Source organism: Pelodiscus sinensis, chromosome 11 (genome assembly GCF_049634645.1).
Source record: "Pelodiscus sinensis isolate JC-2024 chromosome 11, ASM4963464v1, whole genome shotgun sequence".
NCBI lineage: Eukaryota > Metazoa > Chordata > Testudines > Trionychidae > Pelodiscus > Pelodiscus sinensis.
Window position 1 is genome coordinate 6,428,593 of NC_134721.1, and position 21,362 is coordinate 6,449,954.

The window sequence follows — 21,362 nt, forward strand, 5'->3', positions numbered from 1 at the left end:
CTGCATGGACTTTTGAAATGGCTTAGTATGATCTATGTAAAAACCCAGGGCTCTCCTTACGTCTAACATGTGCAGCACTCTCTGCCCCGCGCTAGAGTGTGGTTTGGGATAAAAGACTGGGAGGAAGATCTCCTGAGCTAGATGGAATTTGGAGACCACCTTTGGTAGGCAGGACGGGGGCACTTTATCCCTGTGGAAACCCATATACCGGGGGGAGAAGGGGAGGCGGCTCTGAAAAGAGGTCCCTCAATTCAGACACTCTTCTTGCCGAGGTGATGGCCACCAGGAAGGCCACTTTCATGGAAAGATGAAGCAGTGAGCACTCAGCCGTAGGTTCAAAGGGTGGACCCAAAAGTTTACTGAGCACCAGATTTACATCTCAAGTCGGTACAGGCGGACGATAATCCGGATACAACCTGTCCAATCCCTTCCTAAAAAGTGAGCTACCGTGGGTTGCCCAAACAGGGAATGTGGGGAGCAACCTGGGTGAAAGGCAAACACAGCTGCCAAGTGTACCTTCACCAAAGAGGGTGCCAGGCCCTGTGTCCATAAATGCAACAAGTATTCTAACTCCACTGGAATAAGTGCCCACCTAGGGAAGATTCCCCTCTCTGCACACCAGGTAGAAAACCTTTTCCATTTGGCCAGGTATGCTGCCCTGATAGAGGGCTTTCTACTGCCCAAGACGACCTTCCCTGCACCTGCCCAGAGCATTGAAGCTCCCGCAGATTGAACCATCCAACTTCCATGCCATTAGATGGAGTGAACAGTAGAGAAGAAGACAGACCTGGGTTTTTAGGTTGACCACAGGATGACTATGAGCCACCAATGTGATGCAACCACAAAAAAGGTTCATGCGATCCTAGGATGCCTCAGGGGTGGAATTTCCAGTAGAGGTAGGGAAGTGTTATTACCGTTATACGGGGCACTGGTAAGACCTCATCTAGAATACTGTGTCAGTTCTGTGTCTCCCATCCTAAGAGAGATGAATTCCAACTGGAACAGGATGGAGATACGGGCTACCAGGATGATCAGCAGACTGGAGAACCTACTTTTACAAGAGGAGCCTTATGGAGCTTGGCTTGTTTAGTCTAGCCAAACGAAAGCAGAGGGGAGATAAGACTGCACACTCTGTACTTCAGAGGGATAAATATCAGGGAGGGAGAGGAGTTATTTAAGGGCATCACTGGCACAAGAACAAATGCGTATTAACTGGCCATCAACTACTTTAGGCTTGAAATGCGATGAAGTTTCTATCCATAACAAGAGTGACGGCCAAGGGCAGCAAAACTGAGTTTGATAAGATTGCCTAGAGTGGCGTTTAGCTGATCTGGGACTCGTGGCTTACTTACAGGACCCATGATGGAATGCTTAGTGGGGAGGGCTGAGAGTTTATTACTGTGAATTCTTTCCCTGCTGTGTGGCGGGTGGATCTTGCCCACACGCTCAGGCTAACTGATCTAACTGGAGGTCCAGAAGGAATTACTCCCTAGGTCAGATTGGGCAAAATCCTGGGGTTTTGTGAGGGTTTTCCTTTTCTTTGCAGTATGGGGCACAGATTCCTTTATGTGTTGAACTAGAATAAATGGTGGACTCGCTGTAACCTAAAATCTTTAAATCGTGGATTTGAAGCAACCCGTAACTCAACCAGAGGTTATAGGTAAGGCCACAATGATGTCTCAGAGGTCACGGGTTCCCAGTGGGTGAAAATCAGATTATTAAAGTCTAAGATTCACTGTAAATGGGTGAGCAGGAATCTCCATAATGACCAAACTCAAGGGGTCAACCTCATTTTGAACATTAACGTCTCGATTCTTATGGACTGTTCTTAATCCAAGGAGCTCAGGAAAGATATTTTCACCACATGGGAAGTTCTGCAAAATGGGTTACAAATGAGTTTGCGTCTGAGAAAGTGGATTTTTGCCCATAATAGGTTATGCCCAAAGAAATCTGTTAGGGTACGTCTACACTGCAACACTAGTTTGAAACAGCTCGTGCTATTACAAAATCATAGAATCATAGAATACTAGGCCTGGAACGGACCTCGAGAGGTCATAGAGTCCAGTCCCCTGCCCCTATGGCAGGACCAAATACTGTCTAGACCGTCCCTGATAGACATTTATCCAACCTACTCGTCAATATCTCCACAGATGGAGACTCCACAACCTCCCTGGACAATTTATTCCAGTGTTTGACCACCCTGACAGTTAGGAACATTTTCCTAATGTCCAAAATAACTTAGTCCCCATCTATACAGCAGGCAGTTATTTTGAAATCGTGTCAAAATACTGTCAAGCTGGAGAACTTCTTACTCCGACTCCTGTAACCCTCATTGTATGAGGAATAAGGGAAATTGGAGGAAGAGTGCTCTATTTCGAAATAAGTGCTGAGTAGACTCTCCCTATTTCAAAATAAGCTCAATATGAGTAGCTTATTTCAAGTTAAGCCCTGCAGTGTAGATGCATCCTGAGTCTTTTAAGATCCCACAGGATTCAAAATTAGCTTAGCATAAAACATATCCAGAGAGTTTGAGCCCAATTTGCCAGATTATTATTTAAAAAAAAAAAAAAAAAGACAATTAGAAAAATAAAGACAGCTGCCACAGGCTGTGTCCTTCATAGCTGATAAAATGCAAACTTATGTGCAACCCATTTTTCAGAACTTCCTCTGTGGTGAAAATATCTTTACTGAGCTCCTTGGATTAGGAACAGTCCATCAGAATTGAGATGTTAACCCCTGAGTTTGGTCATTATGGAGATTCCCGCTCACTGTTTACACTAAATCTCGGTCCTTAAAAATCTGACTTTTGCCCACCTCTACATATATACTGTGCAACTATCATATGTGCACCTAAATGGGTATACACGGGTACGCAGCTATTCTGTATAGCCATGTATATGAGAAATGCATAGAGATGTTAATAAGCAGTTAGCGTGCACTCCTGCAAACTCTCAGAGATTTGTATTTCCCTAAGGCCCCCAAATAGCCACTTTTCTAATTACAAAATTATTATAAACCCAGTGACTCTCTTCAAAGGGATCCGTATTTCGGAATGGAAGCGCAGGGGCACGCAGCTCTGCACTTAGCCAGCTTACGCCAAACAAAGGAAGGCTCTCCCACTGTAAAGTGAGTCAGTACCCGTCCCTCCCCCCCGCAATTAAAGACGTATAATGACACCGTGCACAAGCAGTTCATTAGAAAGTACCATTTCCCCCCTCTGCACCTGCAGGAAGGTCTTTCAGTGAGTGAGCCATCAAAAACCGGTTAAATTTAGCAGCTTGAATAATTAGGGGACCGGCGGCTCCCCACTGATGCTTTTTATGCTTCAGTGGTTCTCAGTTCCCTTTTCTGAGGCCATGTTTTAATTTAGACCTTCCTTCTCCATTCTGGAGAGCTTCATCTATAATTCAGGGAAGGCTACAGTGACGGGCCTCCCTGCCCCCTCCCAGTTTAACACCTTCATTATGCGGAACAACACTCTCGCTGCTAAATCCTTTCAGAGTCTAATCCCTGGCAGATCAAAGGGGAGCAGCTTTTAAGGCAATCTCCACAGAGCTGAGGTAATTATTAATTCATTGGACCGTTTCCATCTGAAGTGTCACTTATTTTTTGTATGCTAATGCGTTTAAAGCCCATTGACGGTTTAAACACCAAGCCTAAAGCCACACACTGCCACCCTTAGAGCAGAGGGCCGGCATTTTATATATATAATTTGGGGAGCAGAAATAATCCTTAATTGAAGTCCCAAGACAACTCCCAGCTTGAGTGGTGATGGATTAAATTAGGCCTTTTTGAGGTGGGAGGCCTCGAATGTGTGCAAAATGCCTCAGGAAAGGCAGCTAGATTATCAGCAGGTTTCCATCCTTATGTTTTAAAGCACAGTGACTAATCCAAACAGAGACCCGATAGTCTATCCATCCTTTCCCCCAAAACCAGCCACAGGCCCTCGCCTACGACTCCCTCCACTCCAGTCTCTTCTTCCATGATCTCTCCGTTGGCCCTTCCTCAGGCCTTATCTTCCTTATCCCCTAAACCTCTGCTCCCCCCTCTCCTACCTCCCAAGAGCTCTCCCCTTGCTCCTGTGCCCATGCCTCTGAAAGAAGCCCCCGACCATGAAGACTTCCCCAGCACAAGGCTCTTCTTTATTCCTACCATTCTGCCAAGCGCCCCACCTTGCCACTCTCATCTATTCCCTAGCCCACAATCCCATTTGCTAAAATCCACCCTTTGACTCTCTCCTTGAACTCCCCCACCGTCCCCAGCTCCACCTCTCTTAAATTGATCCACACCCACAGTGACAAGTCCCCCTTCTCCAACTCCCACCTTAGGTCTCCACCGAAACCACTCTCCCCAACAGCACTAATTACAGAGACACACAGTACTGCCTGCAGAGATCCTTGCCAGCCACCTCCCATTATACAGTGCACCCTGGGCATGTCAGCAGCAAAGACAGCAATGAAGGAGGTGAACACTCAAACAGAAGCAAGAAGTAATAATTGAAAGTGACTCCCCAATTAGTCATGAGCCATCAGCAACTTGCTGGACAGGATTGATTCTAGACAGCTGAGTTCAAAGATCCTTCCCCATGCAATCCCCCAAAGGGAAAAGGAACAAATTACCTGCAATATATATTTTCTTACATGTCTCTCTCAAACTGAATCAGTTTTCTTTTTATCCCTTTAACTGTTCTGGCCCAATCCCAGGAGCTCTAGGGTATGTCTAGACTGCAGACTTCTTTTGAAAGATGCTTTTTCAGAAGAGATCTTCCAAAAAAAACTTCTTCCGAAAGAGAGCATCCACACTACCAAAGCACATAGCAATAGCAACCTGCTTTTTCAAAAGAGATTGTGCACACTCATTGGACACTCCCTCGCATATAAGCTGTGATTACTGTGTGCGGAGTGGCCACTAGGACACTTGTGCTTTTTCCTGGAGGCCTCTTCTTTCGAAAAAATTCCCTCTTCTGCGTCCACACACGCCTTCTTCCGAAAAAGCTCTTTCGGAAAAGGCATTCTACCTCGTCGAATGAGGTTTACCAGTGTCAGAAAAGCCCTGGGTTCTTCGATTTTCTTTCGAAAGAACTTGTTTGCAGCGTGGAAGTAAGTGACGTTTTTTCAGAAAAATAGCCGTTTAAAAAAAAAAAAAAACCCTGTAGTCTAGATGCACCCCTAAAAAGATCACTCGTAAAGAAAACTTCCCACAGACAGAGGGCACCATTAAAGAAACTGGGGAGTCATTTCTTGGGGAGTGGAGAGGAAACGGCTAACACCCTACGAGACAGATGTTTGTCCAATTCACTTAAACTGTGAGGTGTAATTAAGCGTAACCCTGAGATGTTTCTCTTGTTTAGTATTGCTTTTTCATTAGAGGCTGAGCATCAATGAGTGTGAAAGGAAGCTTCCTTTTTTCCCTTGCTTTTTTGTAAAGTGCAGCTGATCTGGGTGAAATCTTACAGGGAACAAACCCATGAGCTTGTTTCTACCAGTGCTGAGTATGTGAATATTCAGCTGCTCTAGCAGTAGGGGGTTCACGCCTACGAAAGGAAACCATGTGCTCCTAGGAATGGCATTTATTCCCATGTAGTGAGTCTGGGGGGCTGTTCTCTCTCTTTCTTCAGATTTTTCCCTCTTCCCAAAGAGCAAAGTCTGAACAAACCTGCTCCACCCACGCCCACCGCCTTTCCCCAGGGAAGGCAACAAACTTCTAAAAGCTGAGGCTACTCACAGCTTGCTTAGGTTATCCAGGCCCATAAATGCCCCGCTGGTGTCTTCTATTGTGCCTGAGATCTCGTTATGGTCCAGGTCCCTGGGGAGAAGACAAAAGAAAGCTCAATCAATTTCTCAGTCCTGGGCTCGCCATTAAAGGGAAAAGTTTGGAAGCAGCTTACAAAGAACTTCCCATTTTGTCCTTGCTGTGCATCACTTTTAGTAAGCCTAGCACTGCAGCTAAGCCAACTCTTGACTTTTCTTGCACTAAAGGGAGAACATGAGGCCATCAGTAATTGAAGTTTGCCAATCAGATCCCCTCTGCCACTTTAAAGAGGACCTCCAATGGATTTCTGAACTCTGGATTTAAGCCCTTCTCTAATTCGTTGTGCTGGATGAAGAAGTCCATGTGTTTGGCAGGTTTCCCCTCGAACAAAGAGAAACTTCTTCTGCCTCAAAAACTAAAACTAAAACTAAAACCACCGGGAGTTTCACAGGAATGGCCAGGTGCAAGATCCATCTAGCTAAGTATTGTTTTAAACAGGGGCTACTACCAAATGCCTTGAAGGAAGGTGCAAGAATGGCAAGTCATATAGAAATTCAGGATAATCTGTGTTCCATATTTGGTCTCACCCTGATGTCCAATAGTCAGATATACTGGCTTAAACCCTAAAACAGAATCTCTTCCAGAATTGTGTTATATTTAGCGTGGCAACTCTAGATACTCTTGTCAGCCATAAAAAAGTTCAGTCCTTGTTACATTTTTGGTCTCCATGACTTCATGTGGCAAGGAGTTCCACAGTCTCATGCATTGCTTAGAGAGATAAATTTAGGAGCATAATTATAGAGTTACAACTCCCCATAAAGAGGGCCCTTTTCCTGTTTATGTTCATTAGTTACTGGAGTTACATAGATATTAATGAAAACAAGCAAATAAAAACCACCACCCTTTTTTAAACCGTCTGACTAAAACTCCTCTCTCATCTCTCCCTTCAAGCTCCAGGCAGTAGAATTCAGCAGACAGACCTATAACATTTCTAATGCTCTTTATTCTTCCTTTAGGGGTTTTTTTTTTCTGTTTTTAAATACACTTTTAAGCCTTTGTAACATCACAGGGAAGACAAAAAAATCCACAAAACAAACCCCCATTCCCCGCAAATCCACTATTTTCTTTAGTTACTAGAACAGTTTCAATAGGTTTTTTTCTTTTTTAAATGTGTGCAATACATTATATGAGAACAGAAGAATGCCATTAGGTGCACATAACCCTCTACCACAATTTCCTTAGCCAGCCAGGACTGAAGTTTTACCATAGTTATCCAAACTAACTGCTGTCTTTGTTGCTAGTCCTGATTCCTTGGCTTTTCAATGGGTGCATCTACACAGCACCCTTAGCTCGAAATAACCTATGCAATTTACGCTACCTAAATTGTGTAGCTTATTTCAATGCTATTTCATAGAATCATAAAAAACAGAGCTGGAAGAGACCTCAGGAGGTCATCAAGTCCAGCCCCCTGCCCAAGGCAGGACCAATCCCAACTAAATCAACCCAGCCAAGGCTTTGTCAAGCCGAGACTTAAACACCTCTAGGGATGGAGACGCCACTACTTCCCTAGGGAACCCATTCCAGCGCTTCACCACCCTCCTAGTGAAACAGTTTTTCTTAATATCCAACCTAGACCTCCCACACCTCGAAATAGCTTAATTAGCCATTTCAAAATAACGCGATATTCCAAAATTCCCCTTAACCCTCATGGAACAAGGGTTGTCGGAATAAGCCGCCCGGTATTTCGAAATCACGCACTGTTTCAACAGACGCGGAGTAGCTATTTCGGGATACTTCTGGTATCCCAAAATAGCTCCACAGTGTAGACGTATCCAACATGAATTAAAGTAGTGAAAAGAAGTGACCCTCAGCCCAAAATGCCCATTTTTTTAGCAAGTGTCATTTTCAGACCTGTGTCCCACCTATCAACACAACACCAACTGAAGCAACATCACTCTGGCTGTCAGTATGATCTGTGGGTAGAGCCATGCCAAGCGGATGGCAGAATTCCAACGCCACAGGACATGGGCACGCAGAGCGCTTTAATGCAGCCAGCAAGAGACAAATGAGAGTAAAGGAGAGGCTGGATCCGGGAGACTCACCGTGACACCCTGCAGGATGTCGGGAGGCCTGCGTTGCATGAACCGGATTATAAACGTGTCACCTCTTAGGATCCCATATTTTAATTTCTACCAGTTGCACAGCGCACTGTAACTAACCTGCTTGCAGCTTAGGCCTGGTTTTCTGGGACACGTGAACAAACCCTCTCTTCCAGGAGATTCGTTCTGAGGCCAATTCCCCTGCCCCCTCCAGCCCTGCCACTGTACTTGGGATGGCTAGCCTGGCCTCTCCCCATTCTGAGCGGAGACAGGGCGGGAGCTGCTGAGAATGTTGGCGATTTCTGGCACGTACTTTTATTGAGCGAGTGTCACCGTGTGTTTTCTTAAAAAGGGAAAAGAAAAGTGGCCGGCTTGTCCCTGGGCTTGCTTTCTAAAGGAAGCTGAAAGGCTTAGTGTTGGGAGCGAGGGGGAGAGCACAGAAATGTGAATTTGGGGTGTTTTTCAAATGGGTGGAATAAAAAAAAAAAGTGAAGACCCTGGGCATTCTGTCCCGCCTCGCAGTGTATTCAATGCCTCTTCTCTCTCAGCCCCGGCTGCCAATTTCCTATTGTTTCTGGCTGGCTGAGCTTGAATGCGCGCTGCCTTGTTAATCATTATGTTGCGAGGTCCCCAGGCCTGACCTCTGCAGAACAGCGCCACATTTCAGCCGTTTCACACCCACCAAAGGCTCCTTAACAATAGGCCATAATTAAAGCCGGCTCGGGTCTTTTTCACCAGGTGCCCGACCCAAGAGCCTGCCTCTTGATTCAATTAGAACTCCCTCTCTCTCCCCCTTGCACTGGGCACAAAAGAGGCTCCCCGTCCGCTGCAGAGGGCACAGAGCGCCCCATTCCCACATTCCTCTTTGCGAGCCCTTCGTCCCCACACTGGCAGCTGCCTGGGAGAAGGCCCTCTCTGAATGCCAGCGGGCTGAAAGGCTTACGCTGAAAAAAAAAAAAAAAAAATCACTCTCAGTCGCTTCCTCCCGTGTGAAACTCAGGAAAGGAATAAAGATGCATGCGGTGCAATAAGCAGAGGAGGGAAAGCGCCTCCGTGCTCGCTTCCATTTCCGTCCATCCAAGCGCAATGGGGCTCAGGGAGGAGGAATACAAGTACTGAGCTGTGTGTCTGCCCAGGAACCCCACTGCCGTGGAAGGCTGCACAGTCAAACCTTGGGTGAGGGGGGACTTCATGGCAGTGGAGATGGAAGAACCAGGCCGGCCAGAGCCTCAGCTGGTGCAAACAGAAGGAGCTGCGTGGAGGACGCTGGAACAAGCTGCCGCGGGTTCTTCCTCTCCAACGAGCTGCCTTGCTGGTTCAGTGGTTCTCAAACTGTGGTCCACGACCATCTTGCAGATGGGCTCGGGGCTCCCCCTCCCTTGCCACGGAGAGCCTGTCCTGGCGCTCCAGCCCTGCAGGCCCCCGCCACGAGGTTGGAGCGCTAGTGCCGGCTTCCAGCTGCAGGGGTCAGGAGCTGAGCCTCGCAGATGGGATCCAGCGCGCGGGGAGTGGAAGCAGCTCCCCCTGCCCCCAGCTGGGGGAATGGCAGCGCAGAAACCACTTGCCTGGAGGCTTCCCCTGCTGCTCCTATTGGTCAGAATCACAGCCAATAGGAACTGTGGAGGGCGGTACCTAGAGGTGGTGGGAGGCACAGAGATAGTTAAGCACCTCCCATCCCCCTTATGCCCTGATCCCCATCTCCATTCCCTTCATTCATCTTCCCCAGCTGAGACCCTGGGACACTCCTCCCCCCTACTCCTGCATCCTCCCTCAAAAGGACAGCACGGGAAATGGAGGAGTTAAGAGCTGAAAAAGGGTTAAAAGAGCAGGACTTTCAGCAATGCACTTAGCTTAGTGCACGCTGCTCTGCCAGGCCTGAACCCTGAAAGGAGAACTACAAAAACAATTAATCTAAAATAGGCCGCTCGTGAAAAAATGTTATCCCCTAACCAGCAAAAAAATGCATATTATCCAAACGCAGAGCTGGAAACTAATTCTTAATACTAATAATTTAACTTTGCACTTTTAAACCTCCTTTCAGGTGAGCACCTGACACAAACATTCACAAGTCCAGGAATGGTCTGTAAGGCTAGGTCTATATAGGTAGAGAACACAAATGTAAAATATGCAACTCCAGCTACAATAATTGTGTAGCTGGAGTCTATGTATCCTACAGCGATTTTCTAGGACAGCTCCACAGCAGGAGGTCAATGGGAGAGGAGTATCACGGTCAACAGGGGCACCCTCAGCATTTGATTTACCAGGTCTTTACTAGACCCTCCAAATCGAACTCCAGTAGATCGATCTCTAGAGCATCGATTCTCTGAGAAGTACGGACAAGGCCTAAGGAATACAAAAGAATTCTTCCCATCCCATCACTAAAACACTCTAAAATACCCACTTCTGGGTTGAAACACAACAGCTGCCGAACAGCGCACAGGAACAGTTAGGAGAATTTCCAAATGTCAAGCAAGGAAATGGCTGGATTCAAACAGAAGTGCAGGAGAAGATTTGGTCCAGAGAAAAATGCATCTCCTGCATTAATCAGGGAAGCAGGGTTAGCTGTTCAGGCACGCGGACGTGCGTATCACGTGGTGGGAGCAGGAGGTGGGAATCAAGACATAGCTGGGATCACTTACAGAACACGCAGGTTTTTGAGTCCTCTGAAAGCTCCCTCAGCAATGTGGTTGATGGCGTTGTGGCTGAGTCGCAGTACATGCAGTCCTCCCAGGTCTGCCAAGCTCCCCTCGTCCAGTCTGGTCAGGTTGTTATAGGACAATATTCTAAAGAAAAAGCCAACAGAAATGCAGTCACTACCTGGCACTACCTGAGATGCTCTGCAATACCGGTGCGGTCTCCAGGCAGATCTGCACCTCAGGTGCAGTTCCTACAAAACACGGAGTTGCTGTAGGGAGGCAGAACGGGTCAAGTTAGGTGAAAATCAGGTGAGCGCAGTTGGCAAGTATCACCAAGGAGAGAGGGGATGACCTGGAGTGTAACAACGAGGGCCCAATCAACTGGCGCTAAGCGCAAGTCAGTCTCTGGCCTTGCCGCGGGACTCACAGGGAGAAGAGTGAAGATGATCACCTTTCCCTCCTGCTTGTTTTGAGGCTGCAAGACGCTGGCACCTCTGAAATCTATGCAGACGCTTTGCATGGGCCTGGCCGTGACATCTTCACAGGGGAGCACGCTAGATGCGGGCGTCTCCACCACTCACCCAATGCCCGTCGAGAGCGCAGGCCAAAGCAATTGCACCGTGTAGCCACCGAATGTGTAGCAATGCACATTATAATCCCCCCGCTGTGGGCAGAGCAAAGGTCCCCCATCACAGCCCTCCTCCTGTCCCTCTGCCCTTTGTCTCCGAGTGCAAAGCATGCTGGAGAGCCCCTAGACGTACAGCAGTGACTAACACGGGAGAGTTTTCCATCCATCCTCTGCGCCCCCCACACAATCCCCTGCACCTGCTCTGTCTGGCCTGAATATGGCTTCCTTGCAATTTTATAGCTGGGAGAGAAAAGTGCTCAGGCAGGCACTGCAAGGGAGGCGAGAAGGCTCCCTGGAGCAGCCAACAGGAGGAAAAGCGGGGAAGAGCTGGTGATGGCTAGCAGCTCTCAGGCAATCCATAGTCCTGCTCTTATAGGAAAATGCCACACACTGCCCCAAGCGCTGCAGCATGGCTACTGGGAAGGTTCGGTGTGGGGAAGTCGCTAGCGCTGTAGTATAGGCAAAGTCATCACTCACTAGTCCCAGGGGGCAGAATGCCTGGCTGGTTGTAGTCAGATTTCCCCTGGGTTGGGGCTACTCCCAGTTTCTGGAGCAGGTCTTCAGGGCTGTTGGATACCAATCTGGGCTGCCCTAAGTTTCACTGGTGACCAAATAAGCCCAATACTAGTGATGTAAATTTCCTCCCCCCCAAAGGTTTGGCATCAACCCAAGCTAAGAAGGACCAGAAAGTTGGCCCTCGGGGTGGGTGACTTAGAACTTCAAGACTAGGTGGAAGTCACTAGAATTTGTGCTCCTAAGCCACTTTGAAAATTTCACACATTTTGCCCTGGCCAAATATTGAAACCCTTTGTATTATGGGCAATGAAAACAATCTCCCAACTCTTTCCAAACCTCCAGATTCCTCATATAGCCCTGCCCCATAACCAGCCCACTTAATGTGTCTAGGGCACACATGAAAGTTACTGTGCTAGCCAAAAAACCTAAGTCAAAACAGATATATATTCTTAAGCACTGCAAGTGTCATTGGCTTGGCAAATGAGCCATCTGTCTTTTCAATGTGTGAGCAGGAAGGCGTTGGAAGAAATTCAGCCGGGATTAATGAGTTTCAAGGAGGCATAGGACAACATACTTTCGTTCTTAAAGAAGCTGTAGTGTTAGTTATGAAGGACTGGCAACGGATCAAAATTATGTCCTCACCTGCAATTAAGGAATTTGGCTTTGTCTTGCGCACGCACGCACACACAGAGAGACAGACAGACACACAGACAGAAAGGGTACGTCTAGACTACATGCCTCTGTCGCCAGAGGCATGTAGATTAGGCTACCAGACATAGTAAAATGAAGCGGTGATTTAAATAATCGCTGCTTCATTTAAATTTACATGGCTGCCGCCGCGCTGAGCCGACAAATCAAAGGTATTTGTCGACCACCCAGGTAAACCTCATCCCAGGAGGTATACCTGGGTGGTCGACAAATACCTTTGACGTCGACACCCGCGCGTCCAGACTATCGCGCTGAGCCGACAAACAGCTGATCAGCTGTTTGTCGGCTCAGCGCGGCAGCCATGTAAATTTAAATGAAGCGGCGATTATTTAAATCGCCACTTCATTTTACTATGTCTGGTAGCCTAATCTACATGCCTCTAGGGAGGAAGGGAAGGGAAGGGAAGGAGCTAAACCTGGCTAGGGGAAAAACCCAGTTCCCGGTGCCAAGGAGGAGGTGTGGAGTAGAAAGCAGAGTGAATGATGATAATCGTGACACAAAAAGGATTAACCATGGGCAACCTGAGGAAGGCAAACCCCATCCCCGCCCCTTCCACTTGAGGCCCCGCCCCTTCAGCAACCCGCCCCCAAGAGCCAAGCCCTGCCTATCCACAGCCCAATAATTCCTGGCCACCTGGAGGGTGGGCTGCCACGCCATGGCCCCTGCCTTCCCAGGGCACATAGACAATTTTGGGAAGGAAATGCCTTCCCTTGCCTACATTACCTGCCGCCCATGACTGGTACCCTGCAAGACAGCCAGTTTGATATCCAATCTTCGGGTGCATCACATTTTTCAAGAAGTTTCATTCCCATTAAATCAAACTGCTACATAATGGACTTCATTTTTTTTTTAAGGTCCCAGTCCAGCTCCCCTTTTTCCATTTATATCAACCTGTAATTGGGGGTTTATTCCTCTCTGTAGATGTCCAAGCACCTGATTTGCATGCACAACCAAGCATTTAAGACACCTTCATGGTGGCATAACCTTTCCTTGCTTTGATATCATCTATTCCAGTCCGAACGCCTGGGCTTCATTTTCTGTATTTCCTCCCAACCAGAAGATAGAGACAGACACAGGAAACCTTTTAATGGCCTCATACTCCCCTTCCCTCCCGTGAAAGTGCCCACCCATTTCATGGGCTTTGAGTGAGTCTTTTGAAAACAGTTCCCCATAAAAATGTAGATAGAAAGCCATCAGGAACTGAAAATCCACAGCTTTAATCATCACAGATGTAATCTGAAGGAGAATTTTCCAATAAGGCCTGAAGCAAGGTCTGCTCAGCCCTATAATATTTTGCAAAGGTGTGTGCTAATGTCCAGATAGCCACCTTCCAAATCTAAACCAAATACAGTCCCCCCTACATTAGAACCAACCCCATTCACACTGGGCATGTCCCAAGGCATTGGCACCTCTTTCTCAGAGGCAAGGTAGATCTGTGATCATTTCCTTCATCTCCTTCCAGATCCATGACTTGGCTGATGGCTGGTGTTCTCCATAGTCCCCAGTGTTCTCCACAGTCAATCCCTTTGTGTCGCTAAATTTGGCCATTCTGCCCAGCTGGCACTAGCCTTCCCTAGAAACGTCCAGTGAACGAAGAAGTCTTTCCTTCTGATGCTTTGGGTTTGAGCAAGACCTGGGTGAGGCAAACTGCTGACTCACAGAGAAGGAAATTAGGACTCAGCTCTGAAGTCTGGGAAAGTTCTTAGCACCATCCCGAGCTAGTGAAATATCAAACACGGCTCTTTCTGGAAAGTAGCCAGGGCCACATGCCGAGCGTACACTGCAAAAGGAAGTACCTTTCAGGGCAGCCAGTCTCAGGCCTGTCTGAAAAACAAGGTGATTTGCTCATAATCACGTTCTCCAAACGATATTTCCTTTCTCGTCTTCCAAAAATGTCTGAATTTGAAATCTGGTCTCTTAACAAAAGGGGGAAACTCTGAAAACGTTTAGCTGGAAAAGATCTGCTTTAGGGATTATTTGGGTCAGTTCTTTGCACAGTGATCCACAGGAGGTCAGACTAGACCATTACGATGATCTCTACTGACCTGGGACTCTTATGATCTCCCCGCATCTGGCAGAATGAGGCACTAAAGCAGGAGATACAGTCCCATAATAAAACTCAACGTCACCCGTTCTTAGAAAAGATGAGAGAGATTTGTTTTTTAAACCAGACAGCTGGACGTGTTTTAAGGAGCGATTGCTATTCCTGTCAATCTAGCAAGCATCCCAAACGTCTCTCCCTCATCAAAGCATTAGCAACGATGGAGACGCCGACATCTCTCCCCCGAGGCTGTCAGCAGCCGCCGACATTTTTATTTATCAAAAAGATCGCAAGTGAAATGTTCACATCTGGGAATCTCAGGAGAACGAGGCCAACCTGCTTGCCCTCCAGCAGATGAACCCGACGGTAAAAGTAATATGCAAGCAGAAGAGGCGGGAGTAACATACTTCATTCATTGCTTTTGAGTTAGCCTGACCTTAGGTGGTTTAAACGTGATTATGTTTTACAGCTTACATAATAAATAGACTAATAAAGCAAAAGTTTCCTCCAAGCTGTATAGTCAAGTCAGTGCAAGAGAACACAAGTCTTCCAGCTAAGGTACTGCAAACAGAGCCTCAATCGGCTTTTTAACCCCTGTAAACAAACAGATTTTTTTTAAGCAGCTCGTTATGCTCAGCACATTAGGTACAATAAATGCTACAGCACCATCAGGAACAGGCTCGGTAGGACTATGAGGAATCACCTTAATCAACTTACAGCTCATGCAGCTTCTGACAGAACTTCCAGCTCTCAGGGTTGATGTGGGCTATCAAGTTGTTACTGAGGTGAAGTTGGTGGAGAGATGAGAGGCCGTAGAGAGAGCCGCTGTTCACCTGGGTCAGGCTGTTCTGCTCCAGGTGTCTAGGAAGACAAGCAGGATAAATGACAGACTATCCGTATGGGCAGGCACATTTGGATGAAATTTAGGACTGCCAGAAAGAACTGGGAAGCTTTCTATAAAATGTTTACTAAAAAAAAAACCACCACCACCACACTCCACCCTTTCTGTGCATCTCAACACACAGCCAAGCATACGTGCCTCTATGCACACAAACAAAGGACTTGCCGGGGGGGGGGGGGGGGGGGGAGGTGGGAGCTATTCAATCGTTCTGTGCTCAGATGTGAAAACTGCTTCCCCAACACACTTCATGCCTTCTCCCAATGTCAAACCAGGAGTTACATCCCAGAGCTCGGCTGCAAATGGTACTGCCCAAATTCTTTCATAGCCCCTATAGAACAGGACAGCGCTAATTACTGCATACCAGCAAACTTTAAGGAGCCTCTGGCTGTGTGTTTTAATGTGTACTCTAATAAAGAAGAAAGCACCAATCAAGAATATCCCACTTAATTGCTTATCAGTCATCTGTAGGAAGAGCTTTTATTTCTACAGCGATCTAGATTTTGCAGTACTTTTAAATCCTACGTACAGTGAAACGCTTTAAGAGGAATGTGTCTTGAGTCAACAGATAAAAAAAAAAAAAAAAAAAAAAAACAACTTTGTTACCTGACACCTGCTATATATACTCATGCAAGTCTGAAGACAATGGTATTTGGGGAGAAGGAAATAGGAAGGAAGATGAGTGTACATGGGATCAAACTAGAGAACATAGAGAAGTTCACGTATTTGGGGAGCAACATGACATTATCTAGACTGTAAGAAGGAAATAGCAACTAGAATGGCAAAAGCAATAGATAAGATCTGGAAAAGTAAAGCGATTAGCTTAGGAACAAAGCTGAGTCTTGAAAATGTGTGTATTTAGCAGCATGTTGTACAGTGAGACATGGGTGATAACAAAAGATTCGAAGAGAAGGATATTGGCATTCAAGGGAAGTTGTCATAGAAAAGATCCCGAGAAGAGGACGGATGCAGAAGGTCACCAATGAGGAATTAAATAGAAAGATACAACCAAAAGAGAACCTACTGCAGAAGGTTATACAACGGAAGTTACAGCTATTCGGGCATATCTGCAGAATGAACGAAGAGTGAAAAGTGAAGACCCTGATATTCGGCATAATGGATGGTCCGATGAGGAGAGGCAGGCCCCACAGAGAATGGGTAGATGATATGGTAGACTGGTACAGAGCTAGTCTACAGAAACTAAGCCACTCTGCACTGGACAGGGAAAGAAGGAAGGAAATAGTGAGGGAGGCACTGGACACCAACGGGCATTGAGCCCATGGTTGTTGATGATGATGAAGTGTGTGCACACACCGGCACACGCACTTAACCTTGCCTACAATACAGTGTGTACTATTGATCTAGCTTCGGGTTTTATACTGATGCTCCTCACCACCGCATCTGTGTGCCTTCCGTGTCAAATCAACAGCAAAGCTCCTATCAGCCCTCATGGGGTCTCTGGCGCTTCTCCCTTTTTGGGATCAACACCATGCTTGGGTTAGAGTTTAGGTTGGGCTGGGCACTTCAAGCGGAAGGGGAAAGAACAGGATACTTCCCTGCTTCCCCACCCACAGACCTTGAATGATCTGGGGGTGGGGGAGCACATGAAGTCTTCTCCCTCCGTTGCCTACCCGTTCTCCCTAGGTGCCCATGCCCCTGGTGGTGGGAGGAGACTTCACATGCTCCGCCTTCTGCCCCAGGCCAATCAGGGCTTGGGGGCAGGGGAGCGGGCCAAGTCTCCTCCCACCCTGCCAGGAGCACATGGCACTTCTAAGCACTGCGTGCTCCTGGCAGGGCGGAGGAAACTTTGTGCACTTTCTCGTGCCCCCTAATCGGGGTGGGGGCGGGGGAGCAGCAGGGCCTCTGTAGGCCAGATCAACCCGCTTGGTGGGCCGAATCTGGCCCGTGGAGGCCCTTTTGCCCACCCCTAGGTTTAGGTATTTGTTTGGGTTTTTTGGGGGGAGAGAGGTCAGGGAATTGATTGGGCTTTGGAAAGAAAAGGGCGTTTGAATTACGTTAGAAAGAAATCTTAGGAAACAGCGCAGGGCCTAAGGAATACGCATGTCTACGTTCCAAGAGGAGTCTACCTTGAACGCAAGCCAGAAAAGGCAGATCTGAAGTCTTACTAGAGGCACTCGAGCTGGCCACGCAGTGAAAGGGGAGGGAGACTGCTGTTAAATCCATCTGTCCAGCCCCCATTCCAAGGACAGTCCCCTAATCCCAGCGGTAATGCAAGGAGAGCCTGCCATGCGAGGCGTGCAGCTGCGTCCCCAGGCAGGGCCCCTTTGAAGTCCACGGGCCCCCCGAGGCAGAATGCACACACAGGCCTTCAGTCTGTGCACGCGCGCACACACACACGGCCTGTGAAGTAATCCCTTCTGGACGCCGTGCACCACGCAGCTGGCGGGTAGCTTTCACAAGCCCTGGATCTCTGGGATCACATTCCAAGCGGGGGGGAATATATCAGTGTCCTATCTCCACGTAGCAGGAGGGGGTTCTCAGGACACTAAAGTCAGGGCAGCATCCGAGAGGAGAGATCCATGGGAATGTGCCTGGAAACTGATCTCTGTTGCACTAGCGTAATACAGCCCGGACCACCGGTCAAGCCCAGGCCACCAAACGTCACACACTGGCAGAGGGAAACCGTGTGCTGAGGACGGGAAAGGGTTCTTTGCAGCTGTGCCCTGGGCATGGCACAGAACGCGGCAACAGTCGCGGAATTAAACCTTTCCCCTCCTTTTACAACTGCCTCTTGTACAGCAGTTGCGAGCTGGCAAAGCAGAGCAGAGCCTGGGCATCTAGCGGGTGAGAGGCAGAACTGAGGAACTCAAAGCACAAAAATCCTCCACCTTTTGTTGTCCGGCAGCAGGTCATATGTCAAGAGCACTCCTACCCGCACTCCCCAGACCCTGGGGGAGCTTGAGGCAAAGTGGAGGAAAGGAGGAGATCATGGGAGACATCCAGACTGCACAGAAGAAGCGGAAAAAAAAAAAATCTTTCCCTCTAACTTACAGGACTTGCATCTTGGCCAGACCCCAGAAGGCCCCGTCAGTCAGTTTGCTTATGTTGTTGCGCTGCAGCTTCAGCACGTCTAAGCTGTCCAGTCCGTGGAACGTCAGGCCTTCAATCAGGCGGATGCGATTCCGGTTTAACTCCCTAAAATCAGCAACACCATAGAAATGTATGAAATCCCCGTCCTTTGTCCGGACATCTTCTGCGTGACGCACAACGGGGGTAGGCATGCCGACAGCCTCCCCGGGAACTGTTCCCATGAGAGAGCAGGAGGGCATCAGAAACGGGCCAGGAAAGTCACCAAGATCATTCACTCTTCAACAAACACCTCCCTGAGCAAACTCAGGGCTTAAATTCTCAGAGTATTTTCCAGCGCTTCCCCTCCCCCCATTCTGGGGTGTCAGCCTTGTGGATTTGCAACTATTTACCAGAGCTATGCTCCAGTTAATTTAAGCCTTGAGCAAATGCCAATATAGGGCAGTAAGTAAAATGGATGTGAAGTAGCAATCCCCTCCGCCATATACGTTTTAAGGAACCATTTAAACTTTCCATCAATTGAGTTCAAACATCACACTTCACCTGTCCCAAGGCAGAAGCACCATTCCAACCGTACAACGAGGGACCAGCATTATAACCTCTATTTATAAAGGTTTGTAACAGGCCAGAAAAAAATTTACTCTGACAAAGAAATGTCAAGGGCGACCCCAGATGCTAATTTTATTACCAGCTTGGAAAGATAACCTTCAGTTTCCTTAACAACATGAGTCTTTTCCCCTATTTTAAGTAAGCAATAAATAAAGGTTTCCAATGAGACCTCCAAAATGTTTTCTTTATTAAGCAGTTTTTTAAGCAACGGAAACTTTAAATAAAACTCAGGAAAGCCAGTTTTTCTGTGCACTATGCCCACAGACAATACTTAACCACTGATCATACTTAACCTGGGTGACAACTTGTCCCAAGGGCATTAGAACAGGTCGTTCTACATCATGGCATGCGTCAGATCTAGACACCAGGGTGAAATGCCAGCCCCACTAAATGAAGTCAAGAGGCAAAACTCTCATTGACTGGGAGAGGGGCAGGATTCACTCAGTATCGTGCACGAAGAATGGATAAAGAGCTTTAAACAGGAAAGTCAAACTTTTCTACTCCACTCCAGCCTGCCTCCAATTGTGCACCTACACTCCTGTGCTGTGCGTGTACAGCCATTACCTGGACACCAGCGTGGGGGGCTGGAAAACCAACCCAATGGAGGCACCTCCTCCAATTCCCAGTGGGAGCCAAGGAAGCAGCTGTCACACCAGCATGGGCTCTACACAGGTTGGGAGGGGAAGCAGCGGTGAGTGATGGGGGAGGGGGATTAACATCCCCCTTTAATGCTGTTCTAGCATCCTTTGTGCTAGACAAAAGATTGTTTCAAGCTAGGGATGTAAAGGGTTAACTGGCTAAGCGGTTAGCCGGTAAGCATCTGCCTTACCAGCGCACTTACCTGGGTAACCGGTTAATCAGCCGCCTAAGTGAAGCAGCCCCTCCTCACAACACAGAGACCCTCCCAACCAGAGCAGCCCCCACCCACAACACGGTGTGGTGGGCCCAGTCCGGCCGGAGCAGCCCCCCGCCACAGGATCCCAGTTAACCGGTTAACCTTTTAAACAGGCTTTTACCTCCCTATTTCAAACTTGACTCTTCCCGCTCTGCAGCATTGCTAATGATACTATTCAACCGTACATCACCTGGAAAGTTACATAGGGGGTATTCTAAAACTCTGACAACCTCATCACTACCCCTTCGTGTATGCAGCACTGTAGAAGTAGGTGTACATTCCTAGAGCCACGCAGGGGAAAACAGAAGGAAGGTTTTTGAATGAGTCTAAGGGGCTTAGGAGCACAAATACCAATGACTCTCCAAGGAACTTGGGCTCCTAAATAGCCTACGTGTTCCTCAAAGCCTCCAGAGAGATGTTCACGCCTGAAGAAACTGTAAATCCAAATTTGCACCCATGTACATACGAAGTCAAGCATTTCCTAAGCAAGCATCCCAACGGACAAGCATAATGTGGCTGGGTAGTTGGAGCAGTTACTAACCGAAGCACCAGAGAGAGACTAGCCCTTTGGCCCTGCCCCTTTGACTGAGGCCCCGACCACCAGAGCTCCGAGCCCCTCTGTCCTACGGCCGGAGTCACAAGGCGGCCTCAGCTGCCTAACACCTTCGCCGGTCCGAGTTGCCCCATGTACCCCAGCTGGCCCCACCCCCATTCCACTCTCCAGACCCCTGACGGGAGCTGAGCCCCACCAACTTCAAGAGAGAGGGAGGGCGGGGCCTCCTGGCAGAACATGGGCGGGGCCAGAGCCTGGGTTAGAGGAAGCTTCGCCTCCCCTGACCTTCAATACCCAACAACCGTGACGAAAACATCTTATGGGTTTGCTTACCACGGCGGTGATGGTTTGCCTTTTAGAAGCCATAGTTTCATTTTTATATAAGCTCTTTTTTGCAAACAGAGCTTAATCCTAAGCCTACCGAACTCTGTGAAAAGACTGCAGCAGGCTTTAGAACAGGCCAGCAAAGGGGAAGAGTAAATCTATTCAACTGACTGTTTGCACATCGAGCACATTTACAGATGCCGATGTAGATCTCTTGCCTACGTAAGCTCACGCTGCACGGCAGCCAAGACAACAGCAATGTGTGTTAGCTCATCACAAGTACTATTTTCTCTGTTCAAATGTCACTGCACCGTTTAACGACCTTCCTTCGTTGCATTTTTATTGCCGCATAAAGATACCTGTGTGGTCTCAAAAAAGTAACGCTGTCACTGAGCTCTTCCCCCTCCCCCAACCAAAAAAATTTTACTGGCTGTTTTATGGGAAGCAGATACACTTGATATTGTAAACAACTGAGACGCTGATCAGTTAACATGTTTTCATCTCAGAAGAATGATCTAAATAAGTGAATAGGTGTGAGACGCACAGACACACAGATGCACAACGGCCGTGTGTCCCCCCCATTTCTCCCCCCGACTTTGTTTTATTAGGTGTCGCCATAGGACTATTAAATATAGCTTATTCCAAGTTTTATAGAT

At 47.8% G+C, this 21,362-nt stretch overlaps 1 protein-coding gene across 1 annotated transcript in view; it reads right to left on the minus strand.

Annotated features, from left to right (window-relative positions):
• The window catches only part of LRIG1 (leucine rich repeats and immunoglobulin like domains 1), a 148,090-nt gene that overhangs the window by 19,802 nt on the left and 106,926 nt on the right, over positions 1-21,362 (minus strand). Inside the window, exons 6-9 of the mRNA XM_006120052.2 lie at positions 18,290-18,433; positions 15,097-15,240; positions 10,490-10,633; positions 5,725-5,805 (exon numbers count right to left, since the gene is read on the minus strand). Coding sequence (XP_006120114.2) covers positions 5,725-5,805; positions 10,490-10,633; positions 15,097-15,240; positions 18,290-18,433 — 513 coding nt within the window. The remainder of the gene's footprint in view (positions 1-5,724; positions 5,806-10,489; positions 10,634-15,096; positions 15,241-18,289; positions 18,434-21,362) is intronic.